Here is a 16,509-nt window from a genome sequence, read left to right as displayed (position 1 = left end):
AGATGGTTGTCGTCGGCTCTGTCTTAGTTGTCCTGCAGTGTTCCTGTCGAGCAGTTGGTGGCTGCTTTGGTGTCTTCAGGAGTTCGTCTGATTGCCTTCATCCTTCTTGATAGCTGGGTCTATCGTGTTATCTCTGCGGAGATTGATGTGTTTATCAGTATTTCCTGTGTGATTTTATAATGTTGCATTATCGTTTTATTTATTAAGATTGTTTTTGCTGCTCTTGTATTTGTTGGATTTTATGTTTTACGCTCCCGGCTACTAAGTAATTTTGCTGCTCAAATGTTAATTTATTTGAAGTTTAAATTGCTTGTATTTTTGCTGTCCTTTAAGTAATTAATTCATTTGTAGTAATATTCATTTCATTATTTTAAATTAAACTAAACCTGCTGAATCTGACTCACTGTAAATATGTAAATAACTAATTTGTAATAAACTAATATTAAGGTAACTTTTTTGTATTTGTTCTGCTCCTCCCTCCTTTGTTTGTCACCTCTCGTCAGTCATTACAGCCCAATTGCTTGTTTATTTTGAAGAACCTGTTGGTCTCGGAAAAGCGAGATCATAATATTGGCGACCTTGCCAGGATTGGTTCTGTTTTTGGCTGGCGGGGTGTGGCAGCATCGGGGTAGAGTATTTTTGTTTGTAAAAAAAAATTTTATTGTAAATTTTTTTTTCTGTTAGGTGGGAGGTGTTAGGAACAATCGTTTGTCGATTGTTCCTTTGGATTGTTGCCTCCTTTTGTTGTTTTTGTGTTTTTCTTGCTGGCGAGCTGTCGTCTGGTGAATGGCGTCAGACTTCGTCAGTCAGGTTCGTAGCAGCAACGAGCCAGGTTCTGGAGGGCAGATTGACCGATGGTCCAAGGTAGCAGCAGCAGGTATCCGTACCTGCGAGTCAGGTCCTGGCAGCAGAGCAGCGGAGAGTTTGTTGAGGACGAGATGGTTGCCGTGTCGGCTCTGTCATGGTCGTCGTAATTGGAGGAGGACGTCAGTACGTTTCTTGCGGACGAGATGGTTGCCGTGTCGGCTCTGTCATGATCGCCGGTACTGGAGGAGGACGTCAGCACTGTGCTTGAGGACGAGATGGTTGTCGTGTCGGCTCTGTCTTGGTTGTCCTGCAGTGTTCCTGTCGAGCAGTTGGTGGCTGCTTTGGTGTCTTCACAGGAGTTCGTCTGATTGCCTTCATCCTTCTTGATAGCTGGGTCTATCGTGTTATCTCTCTTGGAGATTGATGTGTTTATCAGTATTTCCCTGTGATTTTATAATGTTGCATTATCGTTTATTTATTAAGATTGTTTTTGCTGCTCTTGTATTTGTTGGATTTTATGTATTACGCTCCCGGCTACTAAGTAATTTTGCTGCTCAAATGTTAATTTATTTGAAGTTTAAATTGCTTGTATTTTGCTGTCCTTTAAGTAATTAATTCATTTGTAGTAATATTCATTTCATTATTTTAAATTAAACTAAACCTGCTGAATCTGACTCACTGTAAATATGTAAATAACTAATTTGTAATAAACTAATATTAAGGTAACTTTTTTGTATTTGTTCTGCTCCTCCTCCTTTGTTTGTCACCTCTCGTCAGTCATTACAGCCCAATTGCTTGTTTATTTTGAAGAACCTGTTGGTCTCAAAAGCGAGATCATAATATTGGCAACCTTGCCAGGATTGGTTCTGTTTTGGCTGGCGGGGGTGTGGCAGCATCGGGGGAGAGTATTTTGTTTGTAAAAAAAAAAATTTTATTGTAAATTTTTTTTTTCTGTTAGGTGGGGAGGTGTTAGGAACAATCGTTTGTCGATTGTTCCCTTGGTGGATTGTTGCCTCCTTTTGTTGTTTTTGTGTTTTTCTTGCTGGCGAGCTGTCGTCTGGTGAATGGCGTCAGACTTCGTCAGTCAGGTTCGTAAGCAGCAACGAGCCAGGTTCTGGAGAGGGCAGATTGACCGATGGTCCAAGGTAGCAGCAGCAGGTATCCGTACCTCACGAAGTCAGGTCCTGGCAGCAGAGCAGCGGAGAGTTTGTTGAGGACGAGATGGTTGCCGTGTCGGCTCTGTCATGGTCGTCGTAATTGGAGGAGGACGTCAGTACGTTTCTTGCGGAGACGAGATGGTTGCCGTGTCGGCTCTGTCATGATCGTCGGTACTGGAGGAGGACGTCAGCACTGTGCTTGGGTAGGACGAGATGGTTGTCGTGTCGGCTCTGTCTTAGTTGTCCTGCAGTGTTCCTGTCGAGCAGTTGGTGGCTGCTTTGGTGTCTTCACAGGAGTTCGTCTGATTGCCTTCATCCTTCTTGATAGCTGGGTCTATCGTGTTATCTCTGCGGAGATTGATGTGTTTATCAGTATTTCCTGTGTGATTTTATAATGTTGCATTATCGTTTATTTATTAAGATTGTTTTTGCTGCTCTTGTATTTGTTGGATTTTATGTATTACGCTCCCGGCTACTAAGTAATTTTGCTGCTCAAATGTTAATTTATTTGAAGTTTAAATTGCTTGTATTTTGCTGTCCTTTAAGTAATTAATTCATTTGTAGTAATATTCATTTCATTATTTTAAATTAAACTAAACCTGCTGAATCTGACTCACTGTAAATATGTAAATAACTAATTTGTAATAAACTAATATTAAGGTAACTTTTTTTTGTATTTGTTCTGCTCCTCCCTCCTTTGTTTGTCACCTCTCGTCAGTCATTACAGCCCAATTGCTTGTTTATTTTGAAGAACCTGTTGGTCTCGAAAAGCGAGATCATAATATTGGCGACCTTGCCAGGATTGGTTCTGTTTTGGCTGGCGGGGGTGTGGCAGCATCGGGGTAGAGTATTTTGTTTGTAAAAAAAAAAATTTTATTGTAAATTTTTTTTTTCTGTTAGGTGGGGAGGTGTTAGGAACAATCGTTTGTCGATTGTTCCCTTGGTGGATTGTTGCCTCCTTTTGTTGTTTTTGTGTTTTTCTTGCTGGCGAGCTGTCGTCTGGTGAATGGCGTCAGACTTCGTCAGTCAGGTTCGTAGCAGCAACGAGCCAGGTTCTGGAGGGCAGATTGACCGATGGTCCAAGGTAGCAGCAGCAGGTATCCGTACCTGCGAGTCAGGTCCTGGCAGCAGAGCAGCGGAGAGTTTGTTGAGGACGAGATGGTTGCCGTGTCGGCTCTGTCATGGTCGTCGTAATTGGAGGAGGACGTCAGTACGTTTCTTGCGGACGAGATGGTTGCCGTGTCGGCTCTGTCATGATCGTCGGTACTGGAGGAGGACGTCAGCACTGTGCTTGAGGACGAGATGGTTGTCGTGTCGGCTCTGTCTTAGTTGTCCTGCAGTGTTCCTGTCGAGCAGTTGGTGGCTGCTTTGGTGTCTTCACAGGAGTTCGTCTGATTGCCTTCATCCTTCTTGATAGCTGGGTCTATCGTGTTATCTCTCTGCGGAGATTGATGTGTTTATCAGTATTTCCTGTGTGATTTTATAATGTTGCATTATCGTTTATTTATTAAGATTGTTTTTTGCTGCTCTTGTATTTGTTGGATTTTATGTATTACGCTCCCGGCTACTAAGTAATTTTGCTGCTCAAATGTTAATTTATTTGAAGTTTAAATTGCTTGTATTTTGCTGTCCTTTAAGTAATTAATTCATTTTGTAGTAATATTCATTTCATTATTTTAAATTAAACTAAACCTGCTGAATCTGACTCACTGTAAATATGTAAATAACTAATTTGTAATAAACTAATATTAAGGTAACTTTTTTTGTATTTGTTCTGCTCCTCCCTCCTTTGTTTGTCACCTCTCGTCAGTCATTACAGCCCAATTGCTTGTTTATTTTGAAGAACCTGTTGGTCTCGAAAAGCGAGATCATAATAAGCTGACAAACCCAGCACTGCCCAGAAAAACTCTAGATGACATTCCATAAGCTCTCTCTCTCTCTCTCTCTCTCTCTCTCTCTCTCTCTCTCTCTCTCTCTCTCTCTCTCTCTCCCTAGCTCTTCGTTGGGTGAGTTGGTAGAATTGCGGACTGTCACTCGATGGGCCGGAGTTCAATTCCCTGGCCAGCTGATGAAGAGTTAGAGCAATTTATTTCTGGTGATAGAAATTCATTTCTCGCTATAATGTGGTTCGGATTTCACAATAAGCTGTAGGTCCTGTTGCTAAGTAACCAGTTGGTTCTTAGCCATGTAAAATAAGTCTAATCCTTCGAGCCAGCCCTAGGAGAGCTGTTAATCAGCTCATTGGTCTGGTAAAACTAAGGTATACTTAACTTTTCTCTCTCTCTCCTCCTTACCACCCCCTCTCCTCTCTCTTTCTCTCCTCTCCCAACACACCCATTCACTATCATAGAATCCAACATTAGGTCGTGTAGTCACGATCAAGTTTGCCTGCCATTTCTTCTGTCAGTTCATCGAGACTGCCATTGAAACTTACATGTAGATAACAGTTTGTGGGCAGACACAGTCCACTCACCAGAATGGATGAATTTATGGTATTACCTAAATAATTCTGACCGACTACTAGGTAATTGCACGTGGACAGGTTAGCATCAATTTCGTGACATTTTGCCGCCATATTTCATCTGGGAAGTAGCTCAGGCTCTCTGATCAGAATATGAATAAATTATGTATAGACGTTATTCATTTCACTGTTAGGGCCTTAAATGCTATTTGTAGGCCGTTATTAGTCCAAATCATAAAATAAAAATTTAAAACAATATTTCCATGTGATACAGACAATTTGGTATAGGCCTTGGCCAGTGATGTCTTTTTATGATATATGTTACTATAATGAAAGTAAACTTCTCATAAAAAGATGAGGCAACCCATCAGTTCTAATTTAAACTCATTCATTAATATTGTATGAGAGTGGATGTCTTTTTTTAATTAGAAATATTTACTCTATACTCTGTTATGTCTTTTTACTTCATTTCTATTATCAAATGAATTGCTGCAACAGTTAGCCTTCTATCCCCTCATCATATTGCAAAAAAAAAAAAGGGGCAAAACACTTTCCTTTACGGCTAACTTCAACTCGTGATACAAAGTTAAGTATATCTTAGTTTAACCAGACCACTGAGCTGATTAACAACTCTCCTAGGGCTGGCCCGATGGATTAGATTTATTTTACGTTGCTAAGAACCAACTGGTTACCTAGTAATGGGACCTACAGCTTATTGTGGAATCCGAACCACATTATGACGAGAAATGAATTTCTATCACCAGAAATAAATTCCTCTAATTCTTCATTGGCCGGTCGGAGAGTCGAACGCTGGGCCAACAGCATGCTAGCCGAGAGCTCTACCCACCCCTCCAATGAAGAACTGACTCGTGATACATATTCTTTATATTAGTTTCAGGGACGTTTTTAATATAATATAACAAATTACAACTCATTATCTTTACAATGACATCAAATTCCTTAATGCTGAATTAAGTATAAAGTTACATAGATCATTAGAAAAAATTACCGCTTTTCTATGTCCGTATAAAATCTATAAACTTTGCCAATTTGTACCTATGGTAATAATGTAACCATGAATCAACAAAATCTACCCCTTCTTGGAGGAATGTTAGGCAATCAATTATTTATTGTTTTGAATAAATACGTGTTGATTAAAGATAGAAATGAATATATATCATTCTAATATATAACCATAAACAATAATGAATATATATCATTCTAATACATAACCATAAACAATAATTTTATTTCCCTAAATGATGGGAATACTATTCCTTACTGTTTATGATTGCATCAGCAAAAGGTATGATATTGACGGGTTGTGTAAGCTGTGAGCACTTCGACGTTCCTCGAAGTGCAGTAGTTGCCATTTCTTAATTTAATCCCTATTTGCACTGTGTACGTTTACCCTTCATACATGTAAATTCTGCAAGTGCCTTTCAGAGAAGATTTCCCAGATGCAATGATGTGTATTCCTGTAAAGTTTAAATCTAGAATTTTCAGTCATTATCTTCCAGGTAATCAGTACCAAGCAACGTGAAAAGAAACTCATGTAACATACGCAGTGAAGTGTTTTGCCAATTTGGTCGATAATTAATTCGAACTGTCAACCACTGAAGTATCCAAGGTGATATATCAATTACTTCAGACCCTATTCAAACTGGCTTTATAACGAAATGCGTCACCATAACGTCATGAAGCAGTCGCCATAGCGAATTTCGAAGGTAAAAATGAAGAAGAAACTAACAAATTAATGAGGAAATTCGCATTTGCCGGGCTACCATGAGTCTCAGGGTTTACAGTGGGAGGGGTTTTATGACGTCACCAAAAGAAAAGTTGGAGCTTTCCACCCAAGCTACTGGAGACTTCCATAGCATTACTGAAGAAAAGGTGGACTAAAAATAAAAATTTGATTTGTTTTGTCTGTGTTTGTATGTCTGTCACAGGTAGGAGTTTGATTTTGAGTTATAAACCTTTCTGGGGTGACACAACCTGTGTGCAAAATTTTGTCTGGTTCTGCCAAATAACAAATTCGGATTTTCTACAGTGGACAAACAAATATATAAACATTCACTTTATATATATATATATATATATATATATATATATATATATATATATATATATATATATATATATATATATTATATATATATATATATATAAAACTCGTTTTGCTCTGGGAAAACTCTGATGACAGTTTATGGGTAGGGGAGGGAAGGGAGAGGGGATGGGGAAAGGTGAAGGGAGGGGAAAGGGAGGGGAGGGAGAGGAGGAGGAAGGGAAAAATGAGGGGAGGAGGGGAGGGGGGGAAAAAAAAAAGGGAAGAGGGAAGGGAAGGGGCAGGGCAGGGTGAGGAGAAGATACAGGTGGAGGGAAGTTACGTTCCTCTATCTGAAGAGAATAAAAAGCATCTCCACTGAACAAAGACAATAAATAAAAAATATTGTATTTTTGCAATTTGCACTCAGGTGTGCGCGTGTGTGTGTGTGTGGGGAGGGGAGAAGGTCTGTCTCTCATGCAACAACAAATGGACCTACCCCCTTTAGGTATGTAGTGAAGTGTTGTTGCTAAAACACCCCATAAACCACATTCAAACCAAATTTATAATGATATACCCCATGTGACGCTACGAAGTTCTCTCTATAACGAATTCTGAAGGTAAAAATAAAGAAGAAACAATTGAATTAATTAGAAAATTCCCATTTGAACTAATAAGAAAAAGGATATATTGCCTTCATACATCTTGCACGTCGTGCTGAGCTAGCAGCTACTACACGTGCGAATGAGGAAAACAACTGGGATGTGTATGTGTTTAGGGAGAAAATCTTTGGACCTGTTGGTTTAGGTTCATTGCTTTATGGCTATGAAATATGTTTTATAACGAAACCGAAAGTATTTGATTAAGCAATGCAACCAAGCAGTGAGTTGTATGTTTAACACTTATATTAATAATTATCATAAAATATGATCAAAATTCATGTAAATTCTGAAAAAATTTTTTCTGTAGGGGATTTGGATTTATTGTTGTAGGTTAACCATACATCGGACAGCGCATGGAATAAAAGGTGGAGCGTCAGGAGGAAAATGAGAATTAATCCAGTAACTCTGAAGGAAAAAGTGATATAAAAATGAAAGTTTCATTTGTTTTGTCTATAAAGTCGTGATGGTATGTAGATATTATTCCGTTACAAGGTATTATTCAATGATTGCCTCAGTCCTAAAAGCTGTTGTTTCTGTTTAAATTCTTTTTCCTCTAGCTGACTTTTATCCCCTTAGTCTCTCTCTCTCTCTCTCTCTCTCTCTCTCTCTCTCTCTGTCTCTCTCTCTCTCTCTCATACTTAGAGCAGAAATGTAAAAAAAACTGAATGTTACGAAAAGTTGGCAAAAGCAGTGAGAACTCTTCTATTGAACTGTATAGCAAAGAAATTCTTTTGTTTCAAGGACAGACATGTTATGAGTGGTAACCGGACTGCCTTGCATACCTTTAATTGTATACTGGACTTTATCATTTATTCTCTCTCTCTCCCCTGTTTTCCTATTCATGCTCTAAAATCCACCTTTGAATCTAACCCAGGAAAAGATACATATTTGACTTATTTTCAACGTAAGCTGCAGTTAAGACTGGCAATGTTACCTTGACAAAATATGAGGATGTAACTTCTATAACTATATTGAGGTTAAATTTCAACTCAACTTATCATTTTGCAAATCTATAAATGCCAGTTTTCTAAAACACTGAAAATCCTATACATTTTCAAAATCTTTTGTTTGATTCTTCATGCTAACTTAAATAGTCTCAGGAAAGGACCTAAGAAGAAATTGACTAAATTTCAACTATGTTCAAAATTTATCTCTTTGTTCGCAATCACATCCATCACTAGGCCTCAAACCTTTCTCTAGTTACGTGGAAAATTAAAAGTGGCCTAGTTTTTCTGATCCTAGAACACGATGTAAATGAGAAAAGAAATTCTTTTTTGGTATGTATCAGTTTTCATTGGAGAGATTAGAGTTCTAAGACCTTTTGTGTTGCTGGCCATGGAGGTTGCTTAAGAATTTACCATTTTTAAAATGTATTATATAGATATTTTTAAGGATTTCAGGGATCACAATCTTCATTATTTTTTGGAGGTTAAACTTCATGCAATTTAGCTTCTCAAAATTATTCGTGCTTCTTATGACAGTAATATCTTGGTATCTCAAATATTATACACACTGAAAACTATTAGTTCTTATTGATCCGTTTTCTTTCCACATTAAAAAGACTAACAATTTACCACTTTTCCATGCTCTCTCTCTCTCTCTCTCTCTCTCTCTCTCTCTCTCTCTCTCTCTCTCTCTCTCTCTCTGTAGTCAGGTAATGATACTGTAAAATTGTTTGTAATTATTCTTTCAGAAGCTAAGAAAGACAATCATTAACTTAAAACTTGGCTTTTGATTAAAGGTAGTGGTAAAAATGATTTTATCACAAAAAATATTAATATCATGTTTTTTGGAGATAAAACACCGACAGCAATACACCGTCATTTCTCCCTGTTAGTTATTAACGGACCCCCACCCCACTCCTTCTCTCTCTTTCTCTCTCTCTCTCTCTCCACTGTAGCCATTTTAAATGTTTCCCCGTTTTATGTCCTTAACATTAAAGAACTCTGCATAATTTGGAAAGAACTAGCGACTCATAGTTAAAACCACAGTGAAATTCGTTTTGCTTAAACACATTCTCTCTTTGACCGTTTTTTCCTTTTAAAAATGTGGCTATAGTAATAATTTATATTTAAGGAATGACAGAAAGGCTAGAATTTTTTTTGTGGTAAAGTAGTTCTGAAAATATCCATGGTTTGTAGACTTTTCTGTCTTGAAATACAAGTTCAAAATATGGCTAAGTTATTAGACGATAATATAGCCGTCATACGTAACTCAGGATTTTGTTTCAAGGATTAGGCAATATTTAAAATGGTTGACAGCTTAAGCTCGATTCAGAGGATTTGCTGAGTAAAATGTACCGAACACAAACGGTCTTCATAGGTCTTAGGGCTCCATTTTGGGGCTAATTTAGTTTAAACCTTCTTCCAAGGATGCAATTTGTCTCACTTTGTAGCGCATAAAACGGCGCATAACTGAATTATTTTTTTGTGGATGTAAATGGATTCAGAAATATATTTCAAGGATCGTGAAATTTTTCAATTGTGGATATTCAGTAACCCATGTCATTGCTTTATCGACGTTCTAATATTCAAACTCTTACTCTTGGAATATATATATAAAAAAACTTCCTCCCAAAATTACCGTTGATGATTGGGTCCCTAATTTTAATGTAAAAGCAAAACTGACTGATTTGTAGTATAAGGATTTTAAATCCAACATCTACATTTTAGACTGAATATTATGTGCTTTGCAGACATGTGTAATCTAGTACTATTGTAAAGTCCCCGCTCAACGCGTTCTCTGTGGAGAACATCCCGTTCTCTGCAGTGTCTTTCCATGACCTAAGGTTGAGCGGAATATATATTTATCATCACAATTATAAACTATGTATATATTGTCTGTCCAAGCAATCATTTATTATGTACAAGTAACAAGATATTTATTTCATATGTCAGACATTGTTTATCACTTTGTTTTCTGTATAAACCTGTCCTGTTTTTAAAGAACTAGTTTGACCTCAGGTCACCTGTAAATCTTTGTACCAACGGTCTGTGCGCACTACACAGACGTCCACATCCTGCTTTATAAACAGCAATTATTTATCAATAAATCAGCAGTACTTGTCTCTCTGCTCATTATTTCGCACCTCTCTCACAGTGGTGACCCCTGGAGTGGTTCTCGGAAGCCATTGACGGACCCAAACGGCGACTAAGTCTTGGCCCGATGAACCTAATCCACGCCTCTAACGGACTAACTACGGCACTCTAGCAAAGCGTTCGGGTGTTAACCGACCCTCGTTGGCAGGTCCCCAACGTCATTAGCAGACCCACACGGCATGCTCCCCCAGCATGTATTGGCGTGAGTGTTCCCAGAGAACTCCAAGTGACAGCGCGAAGAGAGCATGGACGGAGCCAGTCCCAACCACATACAAATTACCGCAAACCTCTTGGAGGCAGACACCTCCCTCTCACAATCCCCTCCCGCGTGCACCTCCACACCAGTACTGCCGCCCCAGGCAATGTCTCCCGACCAACCAAAGTTGGCCCTTAACATAAGGCTGCCGCCATTCACCAGGGAGAACGCAGCATCTTGGTTCTACAGGGTCGAGGGGCAATTCAGAATAGCGGGCCTGACTGATGAGGTTGAAGGCGGACATTGCCATTAACGCCCTCCCGGAGGAAACTTATGAGAATATCACCCCATGGTTGATGACGACGACATCCCCGCCACCTTCCAAGAACTGAAATCTACTCTCGTCGAGACCTGCTCCCTGCCGGTCTCCGAGAGAGCTGCCCACGCCCTCGGCCTTGCCCTCAATCCCCGGTAGGAGTGAAACCTCTTAGAAGTGTGGCACGCCCTCCAGGACCTCCTCCTCCTTCTCCCTGAGGCTGACAGCAGCAGCAGGCACAAGGAAATCAGTCTGTCAAGGGAGACCTTCCTGTGGCAGCTACTGCCGGAGGTCTGAGGGAAAAATCACGGACGCATACACCCTGCCGGTTGAGGACCTAATCAGGTTGGCACAGCAGCTGACGGACTCCACTAAGGCAGCCAAGTGGGCGACCATGCCCGCACACTCCGCCAACTGCCTCCTGCCGGAGGGCCCCACCCCACCACGGAGCCCATCAACTCCATTGAACATAAATGGTCGTTCCACCAGCAGAAGAAGGAAGGGCCTGGGCTATGCTACTTCCACTGGAGGTTCGGGAGAGCTGCCCAGAAGTGCGAAGCCCCCTGCCCTTTCTTCCCTTCAAAAAACGGTGGAGGCGGTGGCCAACCCCAAAGGCCGCTGTAGCAGCAACAGCAGAAGTATCCAGGGGTCTCTTACTGGTAGGGTTCTACGTCCGTGACACGATCTCTGGCAGGATGATGTTGGTCGACACTGGAGCCATGCTTTCGGTGTTTCCACCATCAGAAGAGGACCTCAGACAACCACCGGACCCGACTACCTGCCTGACGGCCGCAAACTGGTCCCCCATCCTCTCCTATGGCACCAAGCTCCTGTCGATCTCCATCCTTGGCCGGAGGTACAACTGGGAGTTCATCATTGCAGACATCAGGACTCCACTCCTGGGGGCGGACTTCCTCACCCACTTCAGTCTGGCAGTTGACGTCGGCCGCAAATGCCTGCTAGACACCCAGACCTGCCAATCCCTGCCCTTGTCTCCAGGCCACAGGGAGCCTGGCATCTGTTCCATCGCGCCCCACCAATATGGTTCCCTCCTGAAGGAGTTCCCAGAGGTCTTCAAACCCGAGCTCTGCCAGATGCCTGGGACTCCTGCCACACATGTGATATACCACCATATTAAGATGAAGACCCCACTGACGCACGCAAAATTCTGATGACTTCCCCGCAGCGCCTTCAGGAGGCCAAAAAGGCCTTCGCAGAAATGGAAAGATGGGCATATGCAAAAAGGCTCCCAGCCCGTGGGCTTCCCCTCTTCACATGGTGCAGAAAGCAGACGGCACCTGGAGGCCCTGCGGTGACTACAGGCGGCTGAACCTGGCAAATAAACCAGACCACTACCCCCTGCTGAACATGCAGGACCTGATGGCCTCTCTCCACGGAGCCAGGATATTCTCCAAAATGAACCTACTAAAATCTTATTTGCAGGTCCCAGCAGCTCCGGAGGACATCCCCAAGACTGCCATCATCGCGCCCTTCGTGTCCTACGTCTTCGCCTTCTCCACCTTCGGCCTGAGGAATGCGGGCATAACCTTCCAGAGGTTGATGGACAGCATCCTGGGGGACCTGGACTTCTGCGTCTGCTACATCGATGATATCCTGATCTTTTCCAGGTCCCGGGAGGAACACCTGCAACACATCTGTAAGGTCCTGCAGCGCCTACAGGAGAATGGCCTCATCATCAGGTTTGACAAATGCACCTTCGGCGTCGAGAAGGTGCAGTTCCTCGGCCATGAGATATCCCCAGAGGATGTCCGCCCGATGTCGTCGAAGGTCGAAGCCGTCAAGAAGTTCCCCACCCCTACAAGAATTCCTTGGGATGGTCAACTACTACAGAAAATTCATCCTGGGGATCGCTCACACCATGGGTCCCCTGATGAAGGCCCTGAAGGGACGACCAAAGACCTTTGTGTGGGGACCCAACCAGCAGAAGGCTTTCCTCATGATGAAGGCCTCCCTCGCCAAAGCAACATCTTTGGCCCACCAGGATCCCAGCACTCCCCTCCAACTGACGACGGATGCCAGGAATGTCGCCTGCTTGGCAGTGCTGGAACAGATCATCAGAGGGACCCCGTAGCCCATCGCCTTCTTCAGTAGGAGGCTAAACCCCACCGAGTCCCGCTACAGCACCTTTGACTGAGAACTCCTAGCGGCATACCAGGCGGTACGGCACTTCAAGTTCCCCCTGTAGGGGACACCCTTCACAATATGGACCGACCACCAGCTGCTGGTCCATGCCTTCATAAAGCTGGGCGATGTATGGTCCTTTAGGCAGCAGCGGCACCTCGCAGCCATCGCGGAGTTCACCTGCACCATCAGGTACCTCCCCGGCAGGAAGAACCCTGTAGCTGACACCCTCTCGAGGATCGAGATCAATTCCGTACAGCTCGGGATCGATTACGAGGATCTCGCCCACGAACAAGCTGCTTACCCTGAGACCCCAGCCTACCATACAGCCATCACGTTGCTGAAGTGGTGGGATGTGCCCTTCGGCTCAAAAGGATGAACATTACTTAGCGACATCAGTATCAGAAGCCCCCGCCCCCTAGTACCTGCCTCCAGACGTCGGTTGGTTTTCGACATCATCCACGGCCTATCCCACCCCTCCAGAAGGACAACAGCCAGGCTGCTGACGGAGAAGTTCGTCTGGTGTGGCAGACGAAAGGACGCGACAGCCTGGGCAAGACAATATATGCAGTGTCATACAAGTAAAGTAGGGCGGCACACCGAATTGGGAGTGGGCGAATTCCCCCAGCCAAAGAGATGTTTTCAGCACATCCATACCGATGTAGTAGGACTACTTTCCCCATCAGGAGGAGCCAGATACCTACTGACAGTCATCGACTGCTCCACCAGATGACCCGAAGCCCATGGAAGAAGCCGCCTCCAGTGCATGCACGGAAGCCCTCCTCTCCAGCTGGATCAGCCAGTTCGGTGTCCCGGATGACATAACAACAGGCCGGCGACCACTCACCACAGTATCACCGCCTACAACCCTGCAGCCAACGGAATGGTGGAAAGATTCCACAGATCTCTGAAGGCGTCCATCATGGCTCGTTTTTTCTGCTGAAAACTGGAAGTACCAGCTGCCCTGGGTCCTCCTAGGGTTGAGAACCGTGCCCAGGGCCAACGGCGACCCCTCCTCAGCAGAAAAAGTCTACGGGGAGACTCTGGTAGTCCCAGGGGAACTCGTCACAGAGAACAGGGACGACATAGGAATACAGAGGCTCCGAGACAGGGTTGGAAAATTCGCCCCCTGCCAGAGGACATTCACCGACAGAACATCTCCCTTCTTGCCCCCCAGATGTCCTCCTCCACCCATATCTTCGTCAGGGACAACGCTATACGCCCACCCTTGACTAGACCCTACAGGGGACCTTTTCTAGTCCTGGAAAGGAACAAGAAGGCAATTTGAATATCCATCCTTAGGCTGGAAGACTGGGTGTCAATAGATCATCTCAAACCCACATTCCTGGAGGGGGGCAATGAAGGAGAACCCCAAGATCTCCTGCAGGATACAGCAGCCCCTCAAACAACCCCAGGCTCAGGAAGGAGATGAGGGCGTCCCCGGAAAACCCAGAAACCTAACGAAAATACACCACAACAAACCACTACAGAGGACATCGGGGAAGGCGACCACCCTCTCCAGTTGACATCAAGAGAGGTCCCCTTCGTCGCCCCAGAAGATACCTGGTTTAATCAGACGTTACCTCCGCGTGGGGGGGGGGGATATTGTAAAGTCCCCACTCAACGCGTTCTCTGTGGAGAACATCCTGTTTTCTGCGGTGCCTTTCCGCAACCTAAGGTCAAGCGGAATATATATTTATCATCACAATTGTAAACTATGTATATATTGCCTGTCCAAGCAATCATTTATTATGTACAAGTAACAAGATATTTATTTCATATGTCAGACATTGTTTATCACTATGTTCTCTGTATAAACCAGGTCTGTTTTTAAGGAACTAGTTTGACCTGTAAATCATTGTACCAGCGGTCTCTGCGCACTATGCAGACGTCCGTATCCCGCTTTATAAACAGGTATTTTTTTTCAATAAATCAGCAGTACTTGTCTCGCTGCTCATTATTTCGCACCTCTCTCACATTATAATTGGTTTTAAAACCGTGCTGAAGGGAGATTAATCCCATTCCTTATTAAAAAGAATTTGCAAGTCAAATAACGTCCGGGGTGAGTTGAAATTCTGGATAATGATAGAGTTCAATTGCCCCAAGTACTTTGTAAAACAATGGACGATAAAGCTTAAGTTACCGGAGATAGGTATTTAAGTTACTTTGCAGTTCATTTATTTTTTTATAAGAGTGAGTCTTTCTCCTTTTCTTTTTTTTCTGAAATACATTACCGTTTAGATATTATGGTAAAAAGAAAATTAATATTGTAAATATAAACTAAACTGAAACAAACAAATAGCATATCTCTCGAAAGAGATTTTTTCCACACAACCATGCACGAGTAAACAGTTAGTTGTTATCTTTGGAGAGAGAGAGAGAGAGAGAGAGAGAGAGAGAGAGAGAGCTCCTATAAGTGTCTTGTGTTATTTATGCTCCCTAAACCCATGCTCAATATTAATGTTACATTTAATCATCTATATCGCGATTGAATCTGTTCGGTTGAAGTAATACTCCCATAGATATTTGTTCACTGGGAACTCAGCCATTCGCAAATCAAGCGACCTGGGAGATATCAATATATTGTTGCTTCCTTGTTTACTGTCAGTACACAAACATATCTAGGATTCATTTTCATGCTTCAAGGAACCCGTAGGTTTTTAATATCATCTTATTCTTTCTTTTCACTGAATGCAGAAACAAAACTTAAATAGGAAAATATTAAGGCTGGTAACGCGAAGGAGACTAAGTAATTTAAAAAATTTAAAGTCAGAGAAACAGAAGGTTTTGATGTAAATGTCCGTAGAACGGATAGTGAGGCGATTCGAATAGATATAAGTTATAAGTGCAAATGAATCAGTAGAACGCAGATATTGTTAATGAATCCCAATATTTATTCCCTACCAATGAATTATTATCAGTAACTCACAAATTAACACAGCCTATGTTGTCAAGAAAACCCGATAACTACCTAAAAAAAAATCTGCAAATTTTACTATATATAATATATATATATATATATATATATATATATATATATATATATATATATATATATATATATATATATATATATATATATATATATATATATACATATATATATATATATATATATATATATATATATATATTTAGTAAATGCTGTAATGCAGGAACTGTTATCGTTCACTCGAAGACGTATTGCAAACCCCCTCCAAGTTAGTTGATCTAATGGACTGATCAAAAGCGTGGTGTTCAGCAGAAATGGTTAATTAACGTAAGACTTTAGAGTTCAGTCGCATTCCGGAACGCAAAAGAATTCACGAGGAGCACTTCATTTCCCTTGTGGTTCAGGTTATAGTGCAGCAGAAGGAGGGATGAAGCTTTAATTACGGTTACATGGAAAGTACTTCACTTCTGCTAAGTATAGAATCTGGGAAATAATAAGAGCTTTGTGTACTTCTAAGACTCTCCCGGTTATGAATGGGAATTATAGATTTAAAATAGGAAATTAGCAGGTAAAAACCCCTAATAAATTTGGAAAAACAGAACTGGCAATGAATAGAAGACTTACAGATTAAACATCTCAGCTGTTTGTGAATACTGTTGCAAGGGAATGGAAAAAGAGGTCTTGGACGGGGGTA

At 42.0% G+C, this 16,509-nt stretch overlaps 1 protein-coding gene across 1 annotated transcript; it reads left to right on the top strand.

Moving 5' to 3' along the window:
- The first annotated feature begins 11,436 nt into the window (after positions 1 to 11,436).
- Positions 11,437 to 11,913, top strand: LOC136854443 (uncharacterized). The gene has a single exon (XM_067130735.1). The coding sequence runs from the start codon at positions 11,437 to 11,439 to the stop codon at positions 11,911 to 11,913; it is 477 nt and encodes a 158-aa protein (XP_066986836.1).
- Positions 11,914 to 16,509: the final 4,596 nt, after the last annotated feature.

Source organism: Macrobrachium rosenbergii, chromosome 29, assembly GCF_040412425.1.
Source record: "Macrobrachium rosenbergii isolate ZJJX-2024 chromosome 29, ASM4041242v1, whole genome shotgun sequence".
In the NCBI taxonomy this organism is placed as follows: domain Eukaryota; kingdom Metazoa; phylum Arthropoda; class Malacostraca; order Decapoda; family Palaemonidae; genus Macrobrachium; species Macrobrachium rosenbergii.
This window is presented reverse-complemented; position numbering and strand designations above follow the sequence as displayed.